General features: G+C 40.0%; 1 protein-coding gene and 1 long non-coding RNA gene across 2 annotated transcripts in view; both read left to right on the top strand.

Annotated features, from left to right (window-relative positions):
• Positions 1-26,170, top strand: part of LOC139733018 (centrosomal protein of 135 kDa-like) — a 66,206-nt gene that overhangs the window by 21,921 nt on the left and 18,115 nt on the right. The window contains exons 9-22 of the mRNA XM_071643861.1: positions 130-404; positions 2,463-2,612; positions 4,068-4,160; positions 4,981-5,043; positions 6,123-6,296; positions 7,559-7,636; positions 9,384-9,535; positions 10,192-10,307; positions 10,680-10,890; positions 11,438-11,606; positions 12,004-12,114; positions 13,956-14,141; positions 15,472-15,681; positions 16,526-16,728. Of these exons, the coding sequence (XP_071499962.1) occupies positions 130-404; positions 2,463-2,612; positions 4,068-4,160; positions 4,981-5,043; positions 6,123-6,296; positions 7,559-7,636; positions 9,384-9,535; positions 10,192-10,307; positions 10,680-10,890; positions 11,438-11,606; positions 12,004-12,114; positions 13,956-14,141; positions 15,472-15,681; positions 16,526-16,728 (2,191 nt within the window). The remainder of the gene's footprint in view (positions 1-129; positions 405-2,462; positions 2,613-4,067; positions 4,161-4,980; positions 5,044-6,122; positions 6,297-7,558; positions 7,637-9,383; positions 9,536-10,191; positions 10,308-10,679; positions 10,891-11,437; positions 11,607-12,003; positions 12,115-13,955; positions 14,142-15,471; positions 15,682-16,525; positions 16,729-26,170) is intronic.
• On the top strand, positions 22,924-25,417 carry LOC139733017 (uncharacterized). The gene is made up of 3 exons (XR_011711058.1): positions 22,924-23,410; positions 24,106-24,169; positions 25,299-25,417. It is a non-coding gene; the product is annotated as an uncharacterized lncRNA (long non-coding RNA).

Here is a 26,170-nt window from a genome sequence, read left to right as displayed (position 1 = left end):
TACATGAGAGGGCCTCAGCATGTGTAGGACCTACTGTTAAATGTGAATTAAAAGGTTAATTTGGAGCTGGTTTCGTGGGATGGCATTAATAGGGGACATTGATCATTCCTGTCTTTTCTTGCTCAACAGAGAGGGAGCTAGTGCTTGAGCTGGAGCGAATGCGTAAAAAGGTCGGTGGCAAGGCGCGAAAAGATGCCCCACCCACCAAGCTGGACAGCTACACAAAGGCTCTGGAAGAGGAGAGAGACTACTACAAGGGAGAGGTGGAGGTTCTAAACCGCATCCTACGCAACAAGGATTCCAGCTCCAGTGGGACCAAGGACCGGAGCCCCAAGAGGAGCCAGAGCCCAGAGAAAGGGAGCAGGAGTGCAAGCCCTAGCCGCTCCACAAGCAAAGACACAAAGGTCTGCACCTTCCAATTCCTGTGATTTCATTTTTAATGAGTATTATAAGTATTTGTTCCAGCATCCCATAATAACCTATAAACCTGGCACTCCTGTCCCTTATCCATTATTGTGCTTTATCACCAGCTGGTGCAAATGTATTGGTGCAGATATATCTGCAGCAACGATGCCACTTTCAGGCAGAAGCCTGAATTCAGGTCCTAGTAGTATCAAAGTTCAGGCCCTTTTGTGTACAAAGTAGGTTCATGTACATGTATTTTTAGTCCTCTATTTTATTGTCCCCGCCGAACGAGTTCGAGCAGGGGACTATGAAACGGGCTCCGTACGTGTGTGTGTCCGTGTGTCCGTCCGTCCGTGTGTCCGTCCGTCCGTGTGTCCGTGTGTGCGTCCGTGTGTGATCAAAATCTTCAATTTGCTACTTCTCTGTCATTTATGAGCCAATTTTGATTCTGTTTGCTTTATATGATAGCACTACATGGGAGCTTTGAAACTTCTACACAGAATTTCAGTCGTGACCTTTGACCTTGACCTTTGACCTATATTGTACATTTTGCTACAAAATGCTACTCCTTCGCCATTTCTAACCCGATTTCGATTCCGTTTGCTTTATGTGATGGCACTAGGTGAGGGCTTCAAAACTTCTACACAGAATTTTAACCTTTGACTTCTTTGACCTTTGACCTTGATTTTTTGACCTATATTGTACATTTTGCTACAAAATGCTACTCCTTCGCCATTTCTAACCCGATTTCGATTCTGTTTGCTTTATGTGATGGCACTAGGTGAGGGCTTCAAAACTTCTACACAGAATTTTGACCTTTGACTTCTTTGACCTTTGACCTTGATTTTTGACCTATATTGTACATTTTGCTACGAAATGCTACTCCTTCGCCATTTTTAACCCGATTTCGATTCCGTTTGCTTTATATGATGGCACTAGTTGAGGGCTTCAGAACTTCTACACAGAATTTTGACCTTTGACTTCTTTGACCTTTGACCTTGATTTTTGACCTATATTGTGCATTTTGCTACAGAATGCTACTCCTTCGCCATTTCTAACCCGATTTCGATTCCGTTTGCTTTATGTGATAGCACTGGGTGAGGGCTTCAAAACTTCTACACAGAATTTTGACCTTTGTCTTCTTTGACCTTTGACCTTGATTTTTGACCTATATTGTACATTGGCTACAAAATGCTACTCCTTCGCCATTTCTAACCCAATTTCGATTCCATTTGCTTTATGTGATGGCACTAGGTGAGGGCTTCAAAACTTCTACACAGAATTTTGACCTTTGACTTCTTTGACCTTTGACCTTGATTTTTTACCTATATTGCACATTTTGTTACAAAATGCTACTTCCGGCGGGGACATATGTTACGCACCGCGTAATTTCTACTTTTCCTTGTTTCAATTGGCATCCCTGCTGCAAGACCAATGGAATAGGAAATAATTTAAGAGTAGAAGAAAAGGTCGAACTTGGCAGTAGCCTTACCAAGTTTACATTTTTCTCACTCATCACTATTCACCATTTCATTCCACAGACCCTTTCTTCTTCTTTTCCTGCTGTCACCACAGCATCTTGCAGATTTTCCCACACAACAGTAAACTATTATCCTGCCTGCTTTCATCAGCTTAATTTTGAGTTTGTGCTTATAGATTACTCTGTAAGAATGGGGTTGAGATGTGCCGGGTTCTACTCACTTCACTCATACTATCTAGAAACTTCAAAGGAACCCTGTACTGAGCTTTACCTAACATCATGCATTTTCAAGGACAGATGACTGTCCTGTTGTGCTTTTTATCAGACTACTTGTAGTGTCCCAACTGGAAAAGAGTATTGCATGTTCATAGGTTACCATACTCAGCCACAAGGTAGTGTAGTAAATCTCACAAAGGCCACTTGGTGGGACTATTGAATGGTTTTAATAGGGCTTGCCCTAGATGTATCATAACCAAAGTTAACAAGGAATGGACAAAGTTGTAGGAGATTTGTTTTTCAAATGGAAGGAAGGACACGGCACACAAGGGGTTAATAAAAATGCATTTACTGATTTTAGACCGATGCCCATTATGAAGCCATCATCCGGGTATTGGAGGATGAACGGAACTTCTACAAGAGAGAATATGAGACGCTGAAGGCCCTCAGGGCTGCTCAGAAAGCCAGCAGCCCCCTCCGCAAGGATAACATTTCTGCCATGAGAGATCTGGTGAGTTCTTGCTACTATCTGTTGTTATCAAGATTACTATTACACATTCATTAATGCAGTCACGCAGTTGTCTGAAATGCAAGTATGAATAAGTACTTGCATCATCCAATAGAGAATACGTGGGTGCCACTGTTTTCTCACAAAATAAAGAATTGTGCAATGAAATGAATAAAGATAAATGAACATAGAAGGTTCCTGCCTGAAATTTTGCTTAAAGAGCTAAGTTGACTGACCCTAACTAGGCCGGGCTATTTAGGTAGATGATAGAGCCGGGGGGGGGGGGGGGGGCCTCCCAGGCCCCCCCTCCGGATCTCGGCCATCAACCGCGCGATCGTGACGAAAATTGGCACACGCATTGCCTATGATGTAATCTAAAGTACCATGAAGTTAATTTTTTCAAAAATTATCATTTACACTAAATTATGCTAATTTATGCATAATGATGCGTGAAATCAGACAATTTGGTATAAATCACTAAATAAAGCTCAAAACAGGCACATTTTGTGGTGTAAATATTCTTTTTAGTGTCCTTAGCAAATGTAAGAGAAAAAAATTGCACAATCAGAAAAAATTTCCTAAGTATTTTATTGTTTTTTGAATTTCTTATGTATTTCCTTGTTTTTTCGACTTTATGTTTTTCATTGTTTTTTCAATGAAATTTGTCCATGACATTGTTCCGAACAAGAAAATGCGTTATTAATTGATTTTAATCAATAAACCCCCAAAATAATCATGCTTTTATGAAATATGCCTGTAAACACAGTTTGCATTGAAATTGTACACAAATTCACGTTTTTTAGCAATTTTTGGTCTGACATGCACGTGCATATTTATGCGCAACTTCGGAACCGCGCACCCGGGCATCGCAAATTTGGTGTAAAAAGATGCAGGAGACTCGAAAGAAAAAAGTCATGAAACGTCGCGGCGATAGCTTCTCGCGATAGCGATACATCGCGTGAAACGTCAAGGCCCCCCCCCCCCCCCCCCCCCCCCCCGGCCTAGTTAGGGTTAAAGAGCTAAGTTGACTGTCATCACCATGATGCCATCAGATCAGTAGTATTGCTAAAACTTGGCAAGCTTACTATGATCTGCATTTACATGGTAGTGAACAGTTCTAATACTTAATATGCAGCAACAAGTGCTAAATAAACCATGCTGCTTGTTTCCTTCTACAAGATGATGTGTCCCTTTTTTTCAGTCACTGGTAAAAGAGGCAGGGACATACTTTGGAAGACTTTGTGGTAAATAAAGCAGACAAAATTGAAATATATATGCCAGTCAAGCTGTCATAAAACAGTTTTATGCAATTTTTTTTTTTTTTGTTGTTGCTTGTTTGAGGAAGAGATGTGAGATGGGCAGTGGTATTAGCCAAAGATGATCAACGGATACTGTAACAAGAATTGTAGTAGTGATGATTAAGTATTGATTATTGCTTTCTAATATCCTCCATTCCAGAGGATATCAGATGAAACAGAGATGCTCAAACTCAGGAGGGAACGTGATGACTTGCAGTCTCTCCTCGACAAATTTGAGAGGCACATGGCTGAGGTAAGTTATTTGGTTAACCCTACATTTGTCACCAACAACTTCACATGACATCTGATGTACAGGCAGTGGCTGGTTGTGTTCAAATAACTTTACAAGAAACTGGCACAACAATTACTCTGCAGATTATTGTATTTAACAATCATTGAACCACTGCAGCATGTATAGGGGAAAATCTCCTGTTTTTCCTCTTTCTTCTTTTTCTCTTCCTCTGTCTTTCCTTTCTGTTTATTTTTTTTTTGATAGAAGAAATGAGAAACATCAATATTGCTTCTAAATTGAGGTGTCATCTTCTCCTTTCTCTTCTTTTTTGATATATCCATTTCTTTTCTTATTTACAACATGATGGATGAATTTTCATGTTTATTAACCAGGCTAGTTCCTTTGTGATTGCCTTACCCATCTTCAAAGGTGTCACCTCAAAAGGGGCAAAAGAAAGTAAAATGGAATCATTATTTGATAAATGATGTGGATGTACATTGCTCTCTGTTTTGCTTTCTGATATCCACATTGTAAGTGTCTTACTACACCAAGAATGTCGGGGCTTTAATACTTTGAGTTCATGGGTTGTTGTTTTTCTTAATTAATATGATGAATTAATTCTCATTTAGGATTATGCTGTAGTTAGTGTTTTGTGTTGTCGTGTTTGAAGGATCCCTGGTTCCCAAATAAAGTGTACACTGTACACTTGAAGTTTATGCTTGCACATGAAACCCCATGCAGTGCATTTTGTACTTGATGGCATATCACTGACTCTGACATTCAAATGTATTCCATCTATGTTTCTACTTTTCACTTATCACAATGATCTTCACTCTGACAGATCCAAACTAATGTTAAAGTGCTGACATCTGAAAGAGACAAGGTCAATCTCTTATATCAGCAGGTAAGAATGATTCAAAAGTTCCAACAGTTCTTGCATACATGTATCAGTTCATACAATTTGTACACTACCGGTAGTGTGGATGTATTTGAAAAAAACAACAACAACAACAAGAAACATGCATGTGTATCACATCAGTGGATTACAATGATATTGCATGGAGAAATCTCAATAGAAAGCTTGAAGTATAAAGATGAAAGGCAACAGCTGTGTGTTCAGTTTTGAAGTTAACATGCCAAGGAATGATGTGAGGGAAAACTGATGGCACAACTTCATTCCACTCTAATGTACTAGAAACTGTAGGAGTGGAAATTTTTTTGCGCATTTCGTGCAACCGGAAACCAGTGTGAAAATAAAGATGTGCTAATATTTTTGCATGTCGTATGTGTTTCACTATTAATGTCTTGATTCCTGCGGAATTGAAAACACACAAAATTCATCTTGCCCGGACAAGCATGAAAAATTACTCACACGAAAACATCCACTTTGACAGTATTATTGAACAGTGTCTTGACACTTTCAACAGAGAGAGAGAGAGAGAGAGAGCGAGAGCCTGCAGTGTTACTTTTCAGTGAATATTGTGTAATTGGCAGTCGACCAATCAGATAGCAAGAATTTTTATAGGTGTATTGGCCGTCATGTTCCCGCTGCTCCATGCATGCGAAAGACGGAAAGTGTACTCTCCTTTCCCCACACCAGAATATATACCAGCGGTATAGTCTTCATTTCAATGACTTCTTTCCTACAGTGCTGCACTAGATTTTGATTGAATGGTATGTATTTGTCTATAATTGAATGGCATAATTCATTCCTAGATTTCAAAAACATGATATGTCAAATGGGCGCGTGCGCGCACGTGCACACACACACACATACACATTGTTATGTACAGTGTATAGCATCCCTTGGCAGATAGAGGTGGAATTGCAAGTGTTGCAACTGGTCAATGGCATATAACAATCACTAGAATGTCTTATGACACACAGAAAAAAAAAAATTTAAAAATAAAGGTATGTATTGAGAAGATGACAATAAAGAAATATTCAAAATAGATGAAAGAGTGCATACTGTGAACTTTGCAGGCAAACGATGAGCTTCAGAGATTACGTCAGGAAGCGGTCAAGTCACCCAAGTCCTCCAGGGCATCCCTGGCAGCCCAGTCCATTGTCAGACGGGTAGGCAATGAGCGCGATGATGCCATCGCTGACCTCCGCCGCATGACCACCGAACGTGATAGTCTGAGGGAACGCCTGAAGGTGAATTGCTGTTTGTTTTGGGACTTCGCCATATCTAAATGAGAAGGTTAAATCATTGCATAGAGCCATAAGGAACTAGCAAGTTTTTTTTTTTCTTGCCTGCTGTTTCTGGCAAAAGTTTGATAACTGTGGCCTGCAGCCAGAACCATTTGTCTTGATTTTCAGTAATAGAATCTTATAAAACACAAAGTGCAATCTCACACAATCGCAGAGCTGGATATCACTAGACATCTCATTGATGACGTGTTTGCTTTCTTTTGTTTCCAATATCAACACTATATAATCTTTCCACAAGGAAGTTTGTAGTTTGTAGTGTGTGGCTCTGTTGTTATTTTTTATACATTTGTTTATTTTTTGAAGATGGTCCAAAAGCTTAATGGCACTTTGAGTGACCAGCTAGAAGGCAACATATGTATATTGAAAAGTATTTTTACATAAAATCATCCTCCTTGTACTTGCTTTTGATTAGCTTTCATAGCTTAATGCTTAATGTGGGCAAGAAAGAAAGAAAAAATTCAGATGGGTCTCGTCTATTGGCAACAATTCAAATATGTAATTCCCATTTTCTGCTATTTTGAGATCTTGTGCAAGTTGTCTGAACATTTTCAGCTTTAGAATGTGTACTCATATTGTTACTGCCAATATAAAGATAAGCGATGTATCTCGACTATGCAGTCTGGTTTCAGACTGAAATCAGAAAAAGATGGTGAGGAAGATAGATATATTCAATGTACTAAATTTTGTTTAGCACTAAGAGAAAGTACATGTATGTGAACAGAGAAATAGACTTCCTGAGTACCTACTATATCATGTGTATTCAAGGTAAGACCCCACCGTTCATGTTGTTAGAGAACATATTTAGGAGCAAATTCACTGAATTGGTATTATTATACTTTTAGAGTATGTAAATGGTCCCAGCAGAGCTAGCAAATAGTGTGTGTTTATGATATTTTATCTTTGTCTGCATCTTAAATAAACACTTGTAATATGATTTTTGAAGTATGATTTTTTTTTTCCCCTCTCAAATTTAACTAAACTTTCATATCTTGTTCATGGATATTTTTCTTCAGAATGTATTGTGACATGCAGAGTTTGGCAGCCCAGTTCTGGCCATAATGTTCTGTCATGCATTGTAAACCTGTTGAAGACTAGTCCCAAGTACACTCGGCTAGGTGTCTATGAGAAATACGTGTTATAGCAAAATCAGGTCATCCCCAGTGGGTTAATGTTATCATTGAGGACTCTCCCCGTCCCTTTCCCAGATTTCTACCGACACTCACCTAGGTGACAAAGCCAGACTTGAACAGAGAGTGGAAGACTTGGAGCTCCTTCTACAAAAGGTACCTCGCAGCATGTGATTGACTGTGTGAGAAAAGTATTTGTGGAGTGTTTATATGATTGTTGCTCTCACAAGATGATATCTTTTGCTTGCCAATGCGGATCTCTATGTTTGTTTAGATATGTCATCAGAGACTGAAACTGACTCGAGCAGGTACTGCGGTAATCCAGCTTCACAAAGTCTTCCTTTGTAGTGTGCGCACAGAGCACCAACACTCAACTCTTTATATGCCTCAGTACTATTTAGCTTTATTACCAAGCTTTGTCATCAGCACCCAGTAATCCATTCAAACTTGACCAAGTTAAAGGTACATGGTCCCGGTGTTTTAGTCAAATGCGTACGTGGGCGCACGTCACAAGTTTCCTATAGAGACCTACGCTATCGACTCCTCTCTAGCGCTTACGCTTTGGCCCACTTCCCCGAGTCCGAAGAAGTCCGATTCACTGTAGTCAGTGGTCGGATCACAGTTCGGCTCATGATTCGGGTGAGGAGGAAGACAGCTTTTAGCAAAGTTCTTTTGTGATGTCATAATAACAAGCACATGTGCACGCACCATGGCATTACTACAGACTGCGCGATGCGCAGAGAAGGCAACGCAGGCAACGTTACTTAGCAACAACTACGCACTTTACTCTTGATGACAGCTCAACTTCGGTAATCTTCGTATCAATGCTAACGGTGATCGGCAGTATCACAACAGCGCCCTCTACACCACCGGGACTATGCCCCTTTAAAGATTAGCCAGCCCACTCAGATGTAGCAATGTGTCTCAGTCCAACAGGAAGACCACATGGATACAATAGGGATTTATTGGGATTACAATCTCTATTCATTACTTGTTACACTCTGGATACCTGCGCCAGTCAGTGAAGCAAACACTCCAGGGCCCCATTTCATAAAGAGTTGATATGATAGCAACTCTTGCTGGAATGGCAATTGTCAAGGTAGCAACAAGAATCCAGCCTCCTGATTGGCTGTTGCTATGGGAAGTTGCCAATCCAGCAAGAGTTGCTATCATAACATCTTTTATGAAATGTGGCCCTGGTTGCATACCAGTCAGTGATCAAAGCACAGTTAGGGTTAAGCAGTATTTTCTAACACTGCTCATCATTTTCTCCACCCATTCATTGCATTATGCTGGCACTCGGGGGCTATGTTATGTGTCACACAGATTGTTAAGTGTGTGAAAGACAATTGTTTAAATCATGTATGTATACACATACAACTTTGTATCTACGTAGCAGGATTATGATTTAATGTTGTATTACTTCATTTTGTACATATTTCTTTGATAATGTTTACTTGGGTGAAAGTCACTTTTGAAGAGTCAAACAAAGTGCAACGAGATTCAATAAACAAGTACATTGTACTCATTCTAGATTATGATAATTGGTTTAAATCAATGTTTGTGACATTTCCAGTAAAGATTTAATTGATGAAGAGTAATGTTCATACAAAGACAAAAAAAACAAAATAAGAACAGAAACACTGATAAGGAGAACACCATCTTCTACTGAACAATGAAACTAATCATACATTCAGAGAATTTGAAATTCTACATTGCTTCAAATTTTAATAGTCGTACATTGAATACAGTGTATGTGATGTATAGACTGGGGAAATGGTTGGATATGGTGACCCTATTAGTACCGGTATTTAAAAGTGGTGCTCTGTGCAAGATGACATCTTTGACGGTTGAATATGATAAACGAAGGGGATAATTTCTTCCTTTCCCCCCTTGACACCAGGCGGAGCAGGAGCGCAACAGCAGCCAGTCTCGTGTATCCTCCCTCCAGGCCATGATAGTCACCCTGGAGGAACAGGTGCGCACCCAGGTGCTGAGAATTGAGGAGGCTAAGGAGGACGCCTCAGCGTCCAAGGCCCAGGCCTCCAAGATGAGGTTTGTTGAACATGCCCACTCCCCATTGACCCTTTTTGCGCCAGTGAGTCTAATATGCACAAATTTCACACACTTAACCTGTGAACAAGAAATTAATGTGGCATGCAGAGAGTTAGCAAACACAGAATCTACTGTCCTATTCTTTCACAAATGTTTCCCCCTTTCTGTTTTAAAGAGGTGAAAGGCAAGCAACTTGTTTGCTGTAGATAGAAGCCCCCTTTACCATAATAAGCCTCACCAACTTCCAATACATTTTATCTGATGCTCACTTGTGGTGACAGAATGGCATATGGCAAGCTTTAGCGCCCCCCCCCCCCCCTTGATTTGATTCAGGTGTAGCAACAAGGTACAAGTCTTGTTCTTTCATCATCCAGTATTTTCCAAGAAGTAATTAAAGTGCCTTTTAGTCCACTTGATTTGTGTTTGTGCAGGTGTTGCAGATAATGATGGCTGTAATGCTGTTATGTTTTTAATACTTCAACCCTCAGTCAGTGTACATCACAAGGAGTCCATTCTTTATCCTCCTCTTCTGAGCAATATCTTGAGGAATCCCCTCCATCCATACTCCCGGTTATTGCCATTTCATGCAATATCCATGTCTAAGAGAAGACCCATTAACCTGATGCGATGTAATCATGACCAATGTTCGCCATCAGGTTGATCGCAGACCAGACGGAGCAGTCGGTGGAGGAGTACCAGCGCAGACTTCACACCAAGTCAGGTGACCTGCAGGTAGCCGACGAGAGGATCGTAAGACTGGAGGAGAGAATCAGTAAGTGGGCATCTCGGCCCGTGACTTGTCTGTTGATGAGTGTTCTATTGTATGGCAGGAAACTCGCAATCTTATCCACACCTTTCATTTCAACACTTCATCCTTGCCTGGATATCCTATGATCACCTGTTGCATGCTGTTCTCTTTTCGCTTCTGCACTAGGGATATTGTAGTCACATACCAGGTACCATACTCCTTTGAGACGCTAACAGAGTAGCTGCTCACTAGGGAACATGCAACTCTTGGATAAGCAGAATTATAAATGCAAATTATGTCAATGGGGAAAGTAGGACACATACATGTACAAACTGTATCATAATCTTGTTTGAGAAAGATGTGCTCAGTATTGTGCAATGCTTTTCCCAAACCCAGCGGACATGAATGCCAACAATGCACTTCTTAGGGACGAAATCAACGAACTGAGGGGGACGGTGGCTTCCATCGACCGGGAAAAGGACGCTCTTCAAATGGCTGTTGACGAGAAAACAGAGAGGGTCATTGACCTGGAGCGGGATCTGATTGAGAAAGGCCGGACCATTGGTGACCTGAGAGCTGCAGTGCATGACCTAGAGACCAGGCTAGAGTGAGTCATGTAGGAGCATTCATTGATGATGCTGCTGAGATATGCAGTTAGATTAAAATTACCCTGGAATGCATGAGCATAAGGTCTTTCGTCCTTACTTCCAAGTAAATGAATGGAAGGCATAGCATTTGGTGATATGAATGATACAGATATATGAATGTACGATATGGTTAGTTCCCCCATCCGCCAGCGGTGACGTGAATGATCAATTGAACCCTAGCAGGAGTGTGTTTTAGCAAACTGCATGCAATTCACTCTCGCGTAGGAGATCAATCGCTTTGGTCCAATTTGTCGATTATTGATAATCCATCATCAAACATTTAAACGGAACAACTGTGATCAGATACATGCTCAGATTACAGTACTGTTGCCCTACCTTTTTGGCCAATATTTCACATATTTGCCATTAACCAACTGAAATTGTGTTATCAAAGCATTATTTCTCACATTTCTCATGCAAACATATGTGTCCATGTAAGAACAGATATTGTCAGTATCTGCAGGCATGTGGAAACTCTTGTTTTATCTTTAATATCTGCCTTTTTAGGCAAGCTGTCAGCGACCTCGGTAGCAAGGATCGGGAGATCCGCAGCCTACGCCGACAGTTGGACTCCACCAGGGATGAGCTGACAGATGCCTCACGAGGCCGGGATGTCACCATCAGGGAGAATCGCCGCCTCCAAGAGGACCTTGCCACTATGACCAGGGAGAACCAGGTGAGATGACCCTCTTGAACTGCTTGAATTTGTCTCAGTATCTTCCTATTGTTTGCTGTCATTTGTTGCTTGCTGCAACATTAGGCTTGATCACTGAGAAATAAAATCAATGCACATGAAGATGCATTGCTGATTTTGTATTAAAGAGATAGTTTCTGTCCATGGCATGGTGAAGATTGTTGATAACTATGTATAGTACGTATGTATGTACTTTGCTTCGCATGGTGGTGAATATGAAGTGCCATGGCATGTGTAGATGTGAAGATTGTATGTGGATTACTTTGTTTGTATCTTATTTGGCTGTAATATGAATATCAATCATCTAGAGTGCTGAGAATATCAGTTTGCAGTGATGGTTAAAATCTGTTTCACCTGTCATCCCTCTCTCCCCTGTCAGACTGTCAACCAGGAGCTGGAAGTTGCCATAGAAGAGAGGTCCACACTGAAGACCCAGGTCCAGGAATACATCGCAGAAGTGGCCCGTATTGAAGACCTGCTGGCTGGCAAGGTGTTGTGTCTGTAGCAGTAGGCAAACTCTTTAAATGGCAGGAAGCTGTAAATCAGTCTGTCTGTCTGTCTGTGTATGTATTGATGTGAATATCAAACAGGAAAAGCAAGAAATTTACAGATGTATTTTCCTTGATGGAAAATAATGTAGTAATGTGTAATTAACTTTTAATGCCACATCTCCAACACGAGCCAGACACACTTGGCTTTCCAGATGTCCATCTTTCTGTTTCTTTGTCAGTCTGTCTGACTATATGACTTCAAGTTGATAATACAGAGAATTAGCTGTCAGTCTCAATGTACTACAATCTGTACTACAAGAGTAAAGTATGTAACAGTTATTCATGAATTAGTTGTTACGAAAAAATATATGTTTAATCTGGAGTAATGTTGGAATATTCTGATTCTGAAGTGTTGTTGTGTGAAGCATTCAGAGTAATTTCATTGGGTTTGTGTGTTGGTAAAAGCATGTAATGCCGTTTAGTGTTTAACCCTAACTAGGCCGGGGGGGGGGGGGGGGGGCTCCGAGGCCCCCCCCCCCTCGACGTTCCGCGCGATGTATCGCAATCGCAAAAAGCTATCGCCGCGATGTTTCATGACTTTTTTCTTTCGAGTCTCCCGCTTCTTTTGACACCAAATTTGCGACGCCCAGGCAGGCGGTTCCGAAGTTACGCATAAATTTGTACATGCATGTCAGACCAAAAATTGCTCAAAAACGTGAATTCGTGTACAATTTCAATGCAAACTGTGCTTGCAGGTAAATTTTATAAAGGCATGATTATTTTGGTGTTTTATTGATTAAAATCAATGAATAACATATTTTCTTGTTCGGAGCGATGTCGCGAACAAATTCCATCGAAAAAACAATGAAAAACATAAAGTCGAAAAAACAAAGAAATACATAAGAAATTCAAAAAAACAATAAAATACTTAAGAATTTTTTCCGATATCACAATTTTTTTTTTATTACATTTGCTAAGGACACTAAAAATAATATTTACACAAAAAATGTGCCTGTTTTGAGCTTTATTTTGTGATTTATACTAAATAGTCTGATTTCATGCATCATTATGCATAAATTAGCATAATTTAGCATAAATGATAATTTTTTGAAAAATTAACTTCATGGTATTTTAGATTACATCATAGGCAATGTGTGTGCCAATTTTCGTCGCGATCACGCGGTCGACGGCCGAGATCTGGAGAGGGGGCCTGGGAGGCCCCCCCCCCCCCCCCCCGGCTCTATCAACTACCTAAATAGCCCGGCCTAGTTAGGGTTAAAATTGACAGAAACTGATGAACAAAGAAATTTGTGAGGGTGTTAAAGGTCCTGTTTTCCTTTGGGAATAATGATTTTAAAAATTTTCAAGATATGACATTTAATGCATATTTGTAGGTCTGTTGTACCACAAAACATCCTATCATATAAAATGTTTGCGATAAAGCTTAAAATATAAGGAGATATCTGTATTTTTCTCAATAAACAGTAACTGTAGATGGTTTAGTCTTGAAACATTTTTATTATAACTATTGTTCACATTTTGTATATTTAACAATACTTAACATCGATTTTACCAATACAAATTTTTACAGTGGTTGTTTCTATCCCTAATTGACTTTTTAGAACTATTTTAAAGCACTAAAGCTGGGTTTTTGTTTCATCTGCAAATGATGAATTATGCCTTTAAGAGAATGTGCTTTTTTATTTCCCCAAACTTTTTAGTCCTCCATGGACTATTTTATTATCTCCATGTCAACATAATACAAAGTCAAAACATTTAACCATAATCTTTTTTTTTTTTCTTAATGTGATCTTCCCTGCCTCCACATTTCCGTACCCAGGAGCGAGAGCACCGCGACCTGTTGGACAACTACCGCTCAGCCACGGCGGAGGCTCAACGCTGGGAGACGGAGGCCACAGAGAGGACCAGCGAGTCCTCCAACATGCGGCTGGAGCTGATGGCCAAAGACACAGAGATGAAGAGGATGCGAGAGAGAGTGGACGAGATGGAGAGGGAGATACATGAGGTCAGTCTTGACCGGTGACAGGACATCTATTCCTGTGACAGTTGCTCTGGTCTTATTTTTTTCCAAGGACTTGGTGTTAGGGTTAGGGATGTCATAGTGTTTTGGGTTTAATTTTTTTCCAAGGACATGGTGTTAGGGTTAGGGTTGTGATAGTGTTTAAGGTTTAGTTTGATGTGAGGATTAGGGTTATGTTTGTGGGTAGAATTTATGTTTGGCTTGGCATCAAAATTTTCATGGGAGCAGTCGTTGCAGGAGCAAATGTCATGAAACCATATTGACCAAATAGATAAGAGGTTGGGGTGTGGTCATAGGATTTAGCACTGTCAAGAAATCAAATTTTACAAAAGGGGAAAAAAAAAATGCTTTAATTATTGGGAAGGCAGTCTGCTTTTTTAATTTCACTCGTAGGAATATAACGGTAAAGATTTAAAAAAAGATCTCGTTGATTGCTCTTTCGAACCCTGTGATTTTGATGTGTCAATGTGTGTTAGTATGATCCCTTCAAGTTCATTGTGCCGCATGGTGCAGTTTGTATGCTGTCTTTGAAGTGCCGTCCCAAACATTATTCACAGTGAAATATTCTTGTCTAGCCTTTATTGACTTCCTTCCGTGAGTTGTTAGGATTTACTATTAAAGGGATGGTACTGTATTGGTGGAGATGAGAATTGGGCTTTTAACTTTTTGCAAGATACCAAGAAAACACTTATGAATTAGTACAGAACATACCATTTTAAGAGGAATTCAAAGTTTATTTAATGAAAATCGGGTTTGGAATGACTGAAACATCCAAAAACAAAGTAAAACAAAGCGATCGTAATAAAGTGTGGGTCCCACACTTATTAGAATCGCTCTGTTTTGGATATCTCAGCCATTTCAAAACCAATTTTCATCAAATAAACATTGAATTCCTCATGGAATCACATGCTCTTTAATATTTCATAAGAGGTCTCTCATTATCTCACCAAAAAATGTTAGAAACCTGAAATTAAGTCTTAACCAAAACAATACGATCCCTTTAATATATACTGCTGCTGCTTCAGTTAATGCTCTCTGCATGACTGATGAGCAGTTGCTGCATTCAGTCATACAGTGTATTCTGATTTTCTTGCTATTACCTGATACATACCTCACTACACACTTGCAATCCCTCAAACCCATGCAAACTGTACTTTTTCTCTCTATTTCTACCCCTTTCCTCTTATGCTGCTATTGTGACAAATTGCCTTCTCCATTCATATGCACACCTTTTTATCAAATTTTCATATTCCTTTCCTACCCCCACTCCGCCTTCACACACTCACCTATACTTCACTCATGATATCCATTACAGCATCTATCGACCCAGCAAACCTATGAGATGCAGGTGTCCAACCTGACACGCTCCCTGTCCAACATGGAGGGTAACTTGAGGCAGCTCCAAGACGAGAAGGACTCTGTGGTCCAGGACCTTGCTGCTGTCAGAGAGCTCTGTGTCAAGCTAGACTCCACCAAAGAGTCCCTGTCACGCCAGCTGACAGCGAGGAACATTGAGTTTGAGCAGGTAAGGACACTTTATGCTACATGACTTTTTTTTTTTTCTCTCTCTCTCTTTCTCTTTCAGTGCCAAAGTGTTTGCAAAATGACTTTTATAGTGAATTCCTGTGAAGGTGAAGCTCCCCTGCCATGGGTGCTGTGATTTCTGCCTTTAAAGGGGATGGCTAGTAACTGATCAGTGGGAATCAATAGGAATGCTGGGGGATGATTGTTCCAATCCCTGTGGGATTCATTTAAGAGTACATTATACATCTATTTTTGTGTGAAAATTATTTGCTTATTATAAAGTAATGTGCAGTTTAATGTTTCCAGGTTAGTATGCCTGTACAGTGACAGGGTGATCGTTAAGGGCCCCGTTAACGATCGGCATTCTCACTGATTCCCACTGATCAGTTACTAGCCATCCCCTTTAAGGAAATTCCTTTTCTTTAAAGTTGTTTTACTTCACCTTTTCTTCTTTCTCTGTTCCAGTGAATGTAAGCCAGTCTATGTGTTGCTTCAAATGTGAACACTTTAATAACTTTGCTGAAATAAAGAGTGGACTTTGATGCAGTTGGAAGTGATGATACACATGGGAATGATCACGTCTTATATAGTTTGTTCATGCAAACAGATTACACAATACATAGCATTTAACCCATCCTTAACAGTAACTATACATGATTTTTAACCTATTTGTAACAACATGATAATCACCAATCATTGGCAGGCACATTGAAACAGTCTTTTGCTGGCAAATATGTAGTGATGTGGTGGTCCATGTTCTACACATAGGATTAGCCAGTCCACCCTGCAGTGCTTGTTTCCCCATCCTATGGTCATTACCATCCTTTGTCTCTCTCTCTCGGTAGTGTGAGGCCAGGACTGAGGACCTGAAGCGAGAGGTGGAGATGCTGCGTAGTCAGGTGTCCACCGAGAGGACCACTGTGAGGAACCTGGAGGCCATGATTGCTGGCAACAGGGAGAAGGAATTTCAGGCCCAGCTGGACAGCCAGGAGCAGCGGTCAGAGCTTCAGCTGATCAAGGACAGACTAGCCTTGGCTGATAGTAAAGTGTGAGTGACGTATTCAGAGAATGGTCCTGTTAGGCGCACCTGGTAAACTAGGGACGGCGAGCGACGCGGTGCGACGCTTCTGCAAATTTCTTTCAATTTCCGACGTCAAAGGACACCCAGCGACGGTTAGCGACGGCGTACAGTCACTAGTTTAGACTGCGTGTCGGCGGGCGCCGCCGAGCGTCGCAAAGCGTCGGCTAACTCCCAAGTATACTTGTAAAAGACGAGCCCTCACAAGTGGACCGTTGCATGTACGAAAAGGAGCTTACCTGGTGGCCGTCTCGCTGCGTCCGCGAAATAAGCTCCTTCCCTCTACCCTACCGATGCGTCCCGATGCGTCTCGAGGCGTCCCTCGTTGAATGGCGACTATTGTTTCGTAATGAATAGAAAACTAAAGTGCTACTACTAGTGCTAAGCGGAGAAGCCATCGGCAATCCAGGATTTGGGGCCACGCACTGTTTTGACATGAAAATTACACTTACTGATACATGTGCAAAATAATTAATGTATTTTAGGTTACAGAAATGAATTGTGACATGATTCAACTCCTCAGCAATGCAACTGCGAACCAAATCCGGCAATTAGTATTGAGGAGGAAATGCCATAAATATACTATTGCTTGATGCTTTAAAAAATCGCGAGTTTACCGTTTAATTCGCGCTACTCGCTCGCTACTCATACGAATCTCCGATACGCGTGCGTGTACGTAGTGCAGCGTCCGAGTATACTTGGGCACACAATCTGCGCCCTGGGCTTGAGATGAAATTTTATGAAGCACAGCTGTGACTTGTGAGAGCTAAAACATCAAATGCAAGTCCCCGCACCGTACGTAAATTTTCATTCAAACGCAAGGAAGTTCATTGCTAAAAGGAAGCGTGATTCCGTATAGGCAAATATCGAACGCAACCTTCGCTAATCAAATGGAATAGAAAGTGCTACATATTACTAGCAGACGAAGCGGAGAAGCCATCAGCAATAGAACAGGGTTTGGGGCTACGCACTGTTTTGACCTGAAAATTACACTTACTGATTTTCTAGGTTACAGAAATGAAGTCTGACATGATTCAGCTCCTCAGCAGTGCAGTTTCGAACCAAATTCGGCATTAAGTATGAAGGTAGAATTGCTGCCCGATGCTTACAAAAATCGCGAATTTACTGTTTCGCGCTACTCGTTCGCTACAACTCCCGATATCGTTCCGAAAATCCCCGATACGCATAAAGTATTGTGTTATAATATAGCGTGTGGTATAGTGCACATAATCTAAGCACTGAGCTTGGGAAATTTCAGTAGTTGTGAGAGGTAAAGCATCAATCAACACATGCAAGTTCCCGCCCGAGAGCGACAAGCAAGTTCATTGCTAAGCGGACGCTCGATTTCGTAGGGAAAATATCGAACGCAACCTTGACGAATCCAATGCCAATTTGCGTTTGTTTCTAATTCAACGCACAGTTTCAGGCAAAACTGTATTACTTATTTGCAGTTGCAAGTCAAATCTCTCACAGGGCCAGCGAGCCCTGGTCCCAACAACTTTTGTTACTGTCATTTTAAGGCACGACGGACATCCACTCGTTGGTATTCCAGAATGCGTTCGGAATACACTTTGTACCTTTTATCTCAGTGGCATGCACTCGAGAATGCGCCCATTCTATACCCATTCCGGCCGTCGCCTGGGAATGCTCAGCTTAACAGGGCCTAGAAATAAGCCGGGCATTCCGGAATGAAACTGAGAATGCATCAACAATAAGGGTGACTTTGTCTAATCTCTCTATTGTCTGTTAAAACCTAACGGTAACACTACCAACAGGATTAATTTACCAGGGTTCACAACCTTTGTCTTCTAGCATGCATTCCATCAGCCCCACGCTTTCACCAATGAGGTGCATTTTGTATACGTACAGCCGCTACTAGCTCACCGTTTTGCTTCCTTCGCTAGCTCTCAACGATCGAACATGTGGCTGGATCTCTAGCTGGCCTGGTATTGCGAAGGTATCAAGGTATAGTCTTTATACAGGCATGCTAGATTTCGAATTTTCTATCAAAGGACATTTAATTCAGTTTTCGCCGAGAAGGAATAAATCAATCCTTTTGCATGGCTACGTGAACATTTATGATATCAGGGAGGTGAGGTCTGTTCGCTATATGCTTTTTTTTTTAGGCGAAAAGAAAGACAAAACAGTATCATATGACGTTTACAGGAACTCAAAAGGGGCTTTTACTCAAGACTAGTGCTAGAGACATGTCCCTGGCTCACTCCCACTCCCAGGCCAGACTGTCTAATTGATATCTACACGTGGTTTACAACAAGGGTGGGGTGTGAAGGAATGCATACGCGCATTCCTTTGTTGGCAGGCAACACTAACTTATTGATTGATCCACTCTGCTTTCATGGAAATTTCCACAAGCTTGGCCTGGCTGGGGCATAGGTATCATTCCCATTTATTCAGCTAGCACATGTTCCTTTGTTTGTTTGTTTTAGTTTTAGTTTAGTTTAGTTTTTGTTTTTGTATTGTACCGAACTTCTTCTTTGTCGGGTGGGCTGGGGAGAGGAAAGATCAAAGTGAGCTGAGAGGGAATGAGACAGGGAGAGGGGAATCAAAAGGAGGAATCGTCTGCTGAGCATGTTGTCTCCTATACTTTTGCACAGTTCCATAAATTGTCCTCAAATGCCGATCATGTGAAATTAACCGGATTTGGACTAAACAGAATTGAACTGATATGAATAATAATATGAAAATCAGTGCTGTTGCTACAATACAAACGCATTCTACGTCACTACGAATGATTACAAGTTACTGATCTTATACTGCAGGACCTATAATGTATTACAAAGCGTTTTTAAAGCGACAGGGCTGTTATGAAATTACAGACCAGCGTGGCTAACGAGCTACCCTCACAACCATGAAGCAAACGGGCAAATTACAGATAGGAAAATTATTCGACATGTATTCTAGCATGTTCCGGAGCTGCATGTTATTGCTATTTACTTTCGAACGTAAAAGCAAACATGTGACATTTATTTTATCGTCGTACGGAGTTGAATATTATCGTTATTAATTTCCGAAAGTTAAAGGAAATATTCCACATTTATTTTAGCATCTTCCGGGGCCGAATGTTATTGCTATTTACTTTCGAACATAAAAGCAAACATCCGGCATTTATTTTACCATCGTCCGGAGTGGAATATCATTATTATTCATTTCCCAACGTCAAAGCAAACGTGCGATATTTATTTCAGCATCTTCCACAGCCGAATGATACCCTTATTCATTTCCCAACGCAAAACCAAATACTCGACATTAATTTTAGCACCGTACGGAGCTGAATCTTACTGTTATTCATTTCCAAAAAGTATAAGAAAACATCCGACATTTATTTTAGTATCATACAAAGTCAAATATTACCGTTATTTATATCCCAAAATTAAAAACAAATATCCGACATCTATTTTAGCATCTTTCGGCGGTAAATATTATTGCTACAGATTCGAACATAAAAGCAAACATCAGATATTTATTTCATCGTCGTACGGAGTTGAATTTTATTGTCATTCATTTCCGAACGTCAAAGGGATCATTCGACATTTATTTTAGCATCTTCCGGAGCTGACTGTTATTGCTATTTACTTTCGAACGTAAAAGCAAACATGCGACATTTATTTCAGCATCTACCAGAGCCGAATGTTATCTTTATTCATTTCCGAACGCAAAATCAGATATCTGACATAAATTTTAGCACCTTAGGAAGCTAAATCTTACTGTAGTCATTTCCAGAAGTATAAGCAAACACCCGATATTAATTTTAGTATCATAAAGTCGAATATTACCGTTATTCATTTCTCGAAAATAAAAACAAAATATCCGACATTTATTTTAGCATCTTATGGAGTCGATTGTTAGCGCTGTTCATTTCCAAAAGTATAAAGGCAAACATCCGACTTTTCTTGGTGGCCCGATCGGTCCACCAAAATCTTCATACAGCTTGTATATGAAATTCTGGTGCCCGACGTGCGTTTTTTGATGGCCCCGGGCCACCGCTAGTATCGAGACCTGACGGTATACCTGGTAGGTACCTCCTAGCAACAGGGTTGGCGTCTCAATCTGGCAAGAAAAAATACGAATGTATCGAACTGCGGTACGAAACGCAATTTTAGGCGACGAGTATTATATCGTAAAAAAACAAAATAACCAACATACCAATACAGAAAATCGAATAAAAACAAAATCTCTGTGTTAGAAATCAGTTTCCAGAGACACTTTCACTCATTTTTTTTTCACACTGAAACACAACGTGTATAATGGCGCGACTTTTCTTTCTCACAACGCAACAGGGCGCACTGCAAAAAATGCGGTGTTAAAAGTGTAACACCAACCGGGTGTCAAACTGTGGGTGTTAAATTTGGTGTTAAATTGACACAATTTGACACCCTTCGGTGTTGATTTAACACCAACATTCTCTCATTCATTGGGTGTTAGATTCTCGGTGTTAAAATGACACCCAAGTGGTGTTATAGTTTTGTCATGAAAAGGGGGTTTTCACTAGTAACACCGTATCGGTGTTAGTTGTCCACCAGAGAAAGTCACGTGTTCGCAGTCCGATGATCTCATTGGTTACACATGCCAATGCCTGAAATTTGTTGCTGTGGCGCGGAGTCGTCAAAGTCTGTCATCGCGATAGTCAGGTTTTCGATGTCGTCTGGGGCTAAAAATGACATTGAATCTATGATGGTGACTTTGCTAAGTCTGTCAGCGGGGATAAGTATCTTTTAAGGTAATTATTTCGTGTACCAGTTATTTTCTATCATAAACGATGTGCATGATTTTCACGGATTTCATCGCATATTACAGACAACTTTGTCTTAGCACGCACATAATACTATAGTATACTATGTAGCGCAGCATACTAAGTACATGTAGCCTATAGTGTTTGCCATACATACTAATAGGCCATAACACCAACGCGCTATACAGCGGTGCATTGAGTCCGAATTTCGCTGAGGGTTCCTTCGTCCAATAATTGCATTTATATATCATCAATAAATAAATAAATATCATCAAATTTTAAATATAAAAGGTTCCGTGGCATTTTGTATTGTTATTGATGTAGTTTTCTTACCTCTGAGGCTCTGGTGCGGATCTTTGTTAGCGCGCAAATCATTACCCGCTACTGACGTGCACGAAGACGAAGTTCGAACAATGTTTGTGTGTACATGTTCGTAGGTTTGTACATGTTCGTAGGTATACTATATTTTTGTAGGGCCTACTGTAACTGTTCTAGGTCCAAACTGTTAGGTTTAAATTAGTACTAGGTACTAGTAGCAAATATCGCTCTAAAAAGAGCGTAAATACCCGATTAAAGGGGCTGGGTGGGGGGTTCTCCCGACCTGATTTTTGTTTATCACAACAGGTTACGTGATGTTTTCAGTAGCTACACGTAGGAACGTAGGGGCCTATATAGGACGCTAGTGTTTGCGCGTGGATCTTACGTTAGAATCTACTAACTAGTTTCTAATATGAGTACGTTGTACTACTATTTATGAGTTTGCTAACCGCTTACAAATTTAAGAATATGCTCTTATAAAGTTGATGACGTCACATGCATGTAAAACCGGTATTTTTCACCGAGTCCATGTTAAGACTCTAGACTCTAGATCTAATTGTAAGGTGCGAGTTCAAGGGTAGCGAGAAACAGAATCACAGCCCATATTAATAACTGGCAGTTGTTCTCTGTCTGAGAACTGATCCTAAATTTCACAAATGAGTCAAAATGGAATACATGTATCATCGCTTTTTTCATGATTCAGGTGAGGGAATATACGTCTACTTTGATGGTAGTATTTGTTGAAATAATCTCTTGAAAAAAAAAAATCCCTTCTGGAATATGCCTCTTCCCCATACTTATGTTATTGCCACACTTAATGATATTGGCAATAGTGCACTTGAGAATCTTGAAAATGACAGAATTGCAAAAAGACCTTTTACTTGTATTATCTATCTAAAAAACTTTGAAAATGAGAGTAGATCAATTGCAAAATGGCATTTGATTTTTCCATTTCTCCTCAAATAATATTTGCATAAATGTACACTGCATAAAGATGATGAATACCTGGAAGCAGGATATTATTGCCCCCCCCCCCCCCCTCCGTGGCTAATTAAAACGAACTTGAAATTATGAGCATATCTCAAGTAGGTATATATAATAGAATCACCGACTGAATTAATCTGAAGCCACCTGAACAAAACCCTTTGTTTTCTGCAGTTCTGATCAAATCTTTCATGCACACAAGATAAATCTGTTTCATGCACTTGTATACAGTAAATACACTAGTGCAGTAATATGTGGATGTTCAGTACTTTGAATCCTAAGCCAGTGCATCACACCTTGCGCACCAGTTTGACAGTTTGCGGACTTGTAGCCACTTGATAATTATGTATGTTCATGGTCCTTACACTTGCAGGTTGAACAGTACTTCTCACTCCTTCTCCCAGGCAACGATGCCAAGCTTTTTTGAGCAGTGGCCAGTTTTTGGTGGAAGGTCTTGTCAAGCTAGCAAGAGGAAAGCCTTCAGAAACCACAGTCAAGCTGTTGAGTTTGCTGGGAGAACACACGCGGAAAACTGATGTGGATTCATGAGACTTGGAGCAATCATCAAATAGTGTACCACCAGACCTGGTAGCAGTCAGGGTATGCACAATACTATAGGTTTTGAAAGCCCCTTTTTTATGTTCTAGATGTCTATCCATCCAATATCGTTTCTTGTGTATCATGCCGCAAGTTGAAAACAATCATCTGTGAATGAAACTTGGTAAGGCTATGTAAATGCAGGGGGCGTTCCACAAAACTTGTCATTGGTGACAACTGTTATAAGTAGCTGAAATCTTTGCATCTGACAATACATTTTATCAAACGTTTCCCTGGAGTCGATGAGGGTCGTGAGGTCAATAATCAAGGGTCAGGAGCCCTTCATTATGAAAAAAAAAATGCAGGAAATATCTTGTGACTTTGATTTTTCAAAGGCAGATGAATGGATTTCACCAAACTCAATTGTAATATAAAAGTTCACAGTCACAAATCAATATGTAATGTAATTTTGTTATTTTGGAGATGCTGATGAAATAAAGAAGACTTTTTTTCTTGTTTTTTTTTAAAGAAGTCACACAACAACCCATGGGTTCATCCTACATGAAGGATCATATGTTTTACTTAATGCTCCCTGATTATGCAGTGCAATTCACTGATAATTTCTGTTGATACCTGGATACTTTGTTAATGAGTCGTAGAATATATTGTATATAACATGCATTTCTTACAACACAGCATAGAATGTAAGTAACCTGCAAATCCTTCTTGTACTCTATCTGCTTCCACCTGTGAACCAGGGCACAAGGATTGTGCAAGATTTCTGTGGCTTTGGCTATAGACTACCTTATCCGATTTCAAAAGGTAAGTCTACATGACTATAAGGTTTGTTCAAATATGATGCGACAAACCCCCTGACATTTTTTGTGTTCAGATATAGTGCGCCGAACCACTCCACTTTCATTATGTTAATGAATGCACATGACTCAAAAAAAAATAAGATAAAGATAAACTCATGACATTGTATCTTCACTTACTTTTGAGCTTGATTGCACCATAACTTCTTGCCACTGTGTTGCAAAATATATTCCTCTTGCCTCAGTGTTTTTGTTTTGTTTTGTTGCATTTTGATCTGTTTATTTGTTTGTTTTTTTACCATCTCATATCGCATTGATTTGTGCACTAAAATGTTGCCGGAGTTTGACTCATCATATCTGAACAAGCCTTTATGAGTCATTTTGGACAGGCAATTAGAACTCACAGTACTTTGGTATTCTGAAAATGAAATTGATTTTTACGAGTTTAATTGATTTTGCATTTTCTACTTTCTATGATCTGTTTTTGTATTAGAAAAGAAATTAGAGGTCAAGGGAAATTTTCTGGGGTTTTTGTGTTGTTGGACTATGTAATTTATTAAGATCACTTGCTTTTCAATGTTTCATAGGTTAACTTTTTTTTTTGGATGTTGTGAATATTTTTGCGCACTTGCCTTTGTCAGGGTTATGTCCTGATGTCGACGAGAACTTTACTCGTGAATGCTTCAAAGTCGATCCTTGAACTTTAAAGATTGTCTTCCCCATATGTAGGCTAAAATTTTGAAGTTGCTTTTTGATCAGTCACGAATAAGAGAAAAGTGATAGATTTCAAAGCTTCTTTAAGAAAAAATAGGTATACAAGTGTAAGTGAGTTTTAATTGTGAAATTATAGTGATCTTTAAGTAAAATGGAATAAGATCCATTTATTATCCTCTGCCAAGAAGTGGTGCCTGAATTGTTATGGTTTTGAGTAGTCCATCCCTCCGTGTGTGTGATAGCTTGAAATCTGTTAAAATAATCATAAATGTGAATAAAATGTGTTAAGCCTATGTGTGACTGAGTCTATCAAATTGCATTATGGAATCGAAATAAATGTCACAGTCAAATTTGTCTAGTTTTTATTTGTAATAGATTCATACAATGTCTGTTTGTTTTTCATTGTTTCCTTACATTTTCAGCCTGATGCTAGTTTTGATCACCACTTGAAGAGGGAAAGCAGAAGAAGATGCAGCTCTTGATGCAGCTTGCTTGCTTGAAGATCAGAAGATGCAGCTTGCTTGACAGAGGACGTCAGAAGGATAACATACATGTGTACCAATATTACTTCATTGTTGACCACTTGGTACTACCCTGCCCTGGTGATATCATTCAGAGTGCCTTCGACACATTGTTCAAAGCACATTAAATATGTGTTTTGTCTACGGTATGCAAAACCTCTCATCAACCTTTGGACATTTGGAATTACCCCGAGTTCGTGAATCGAGATCTAAACTTTCAAATAGATAATGAAGTGATGCATTCTTTAGGAGTTCCCACTGAAACTGCTTTTTTTTTCACTGTTTGCCATACGAACATGGACTGAGTGATGGACAAACAATAAATTGCGCCCAGGGGGCCTGTGTACGGACATAATTTGATTCGTTCAATGGTTTTAGAAGACACTTGAAGAATCATCATTGTGACAGTGAAACTGTGAAGATACTCCAAGTCCAGTTCTATGGAGGAACCGAGATAGAGACTGATGATATACAGTTGATGAAGCAGTATTCTTCATTAGTCGATGACAGTTTTTGATGAGGAGGTGATTACCTTTAGTCCAGGGGACATTGAACAACGACCCTGTAATTTTTACATGTCCTAGTTTACATGTGTCAGTATGGAGTAATGCATTACCATGGTAACATCAAATTTTCATAAAGATTACAAATACAGAATGTGGATCAAGCTACTTAGTTTTAAATCAATTCTGTTGAAATTCGATTGTCCAGAAATCTGTTGCCATGGCAATTGCAGTTTTTAAACAAATCATACAAAATTGTGTGGATCACGC

The sequence above is a fragment of the Diadema antillarum genome, unplaced genomic scaffold (assembly GCF_040938485.1).
Source record: "Diadema antillarum isolate AM-2024a unplaced genomic scaffold, OU_Dant_1.0 seq00000460_RagTag, whole genome shotgun sequence".
Classification (NCBI taxonomy): domain Eukaryota; kingdom Metazoa; phylum Echinodermata; class Echinoidea; order Diadematoida; family Diadematidae; genus Diadema; species Diadema antillarum.
The sequence above is the reverse complement of the archived record's forward strand: the minus strand, read 5'-3'. Positions and strand labels throughout refer to the sequence as shown.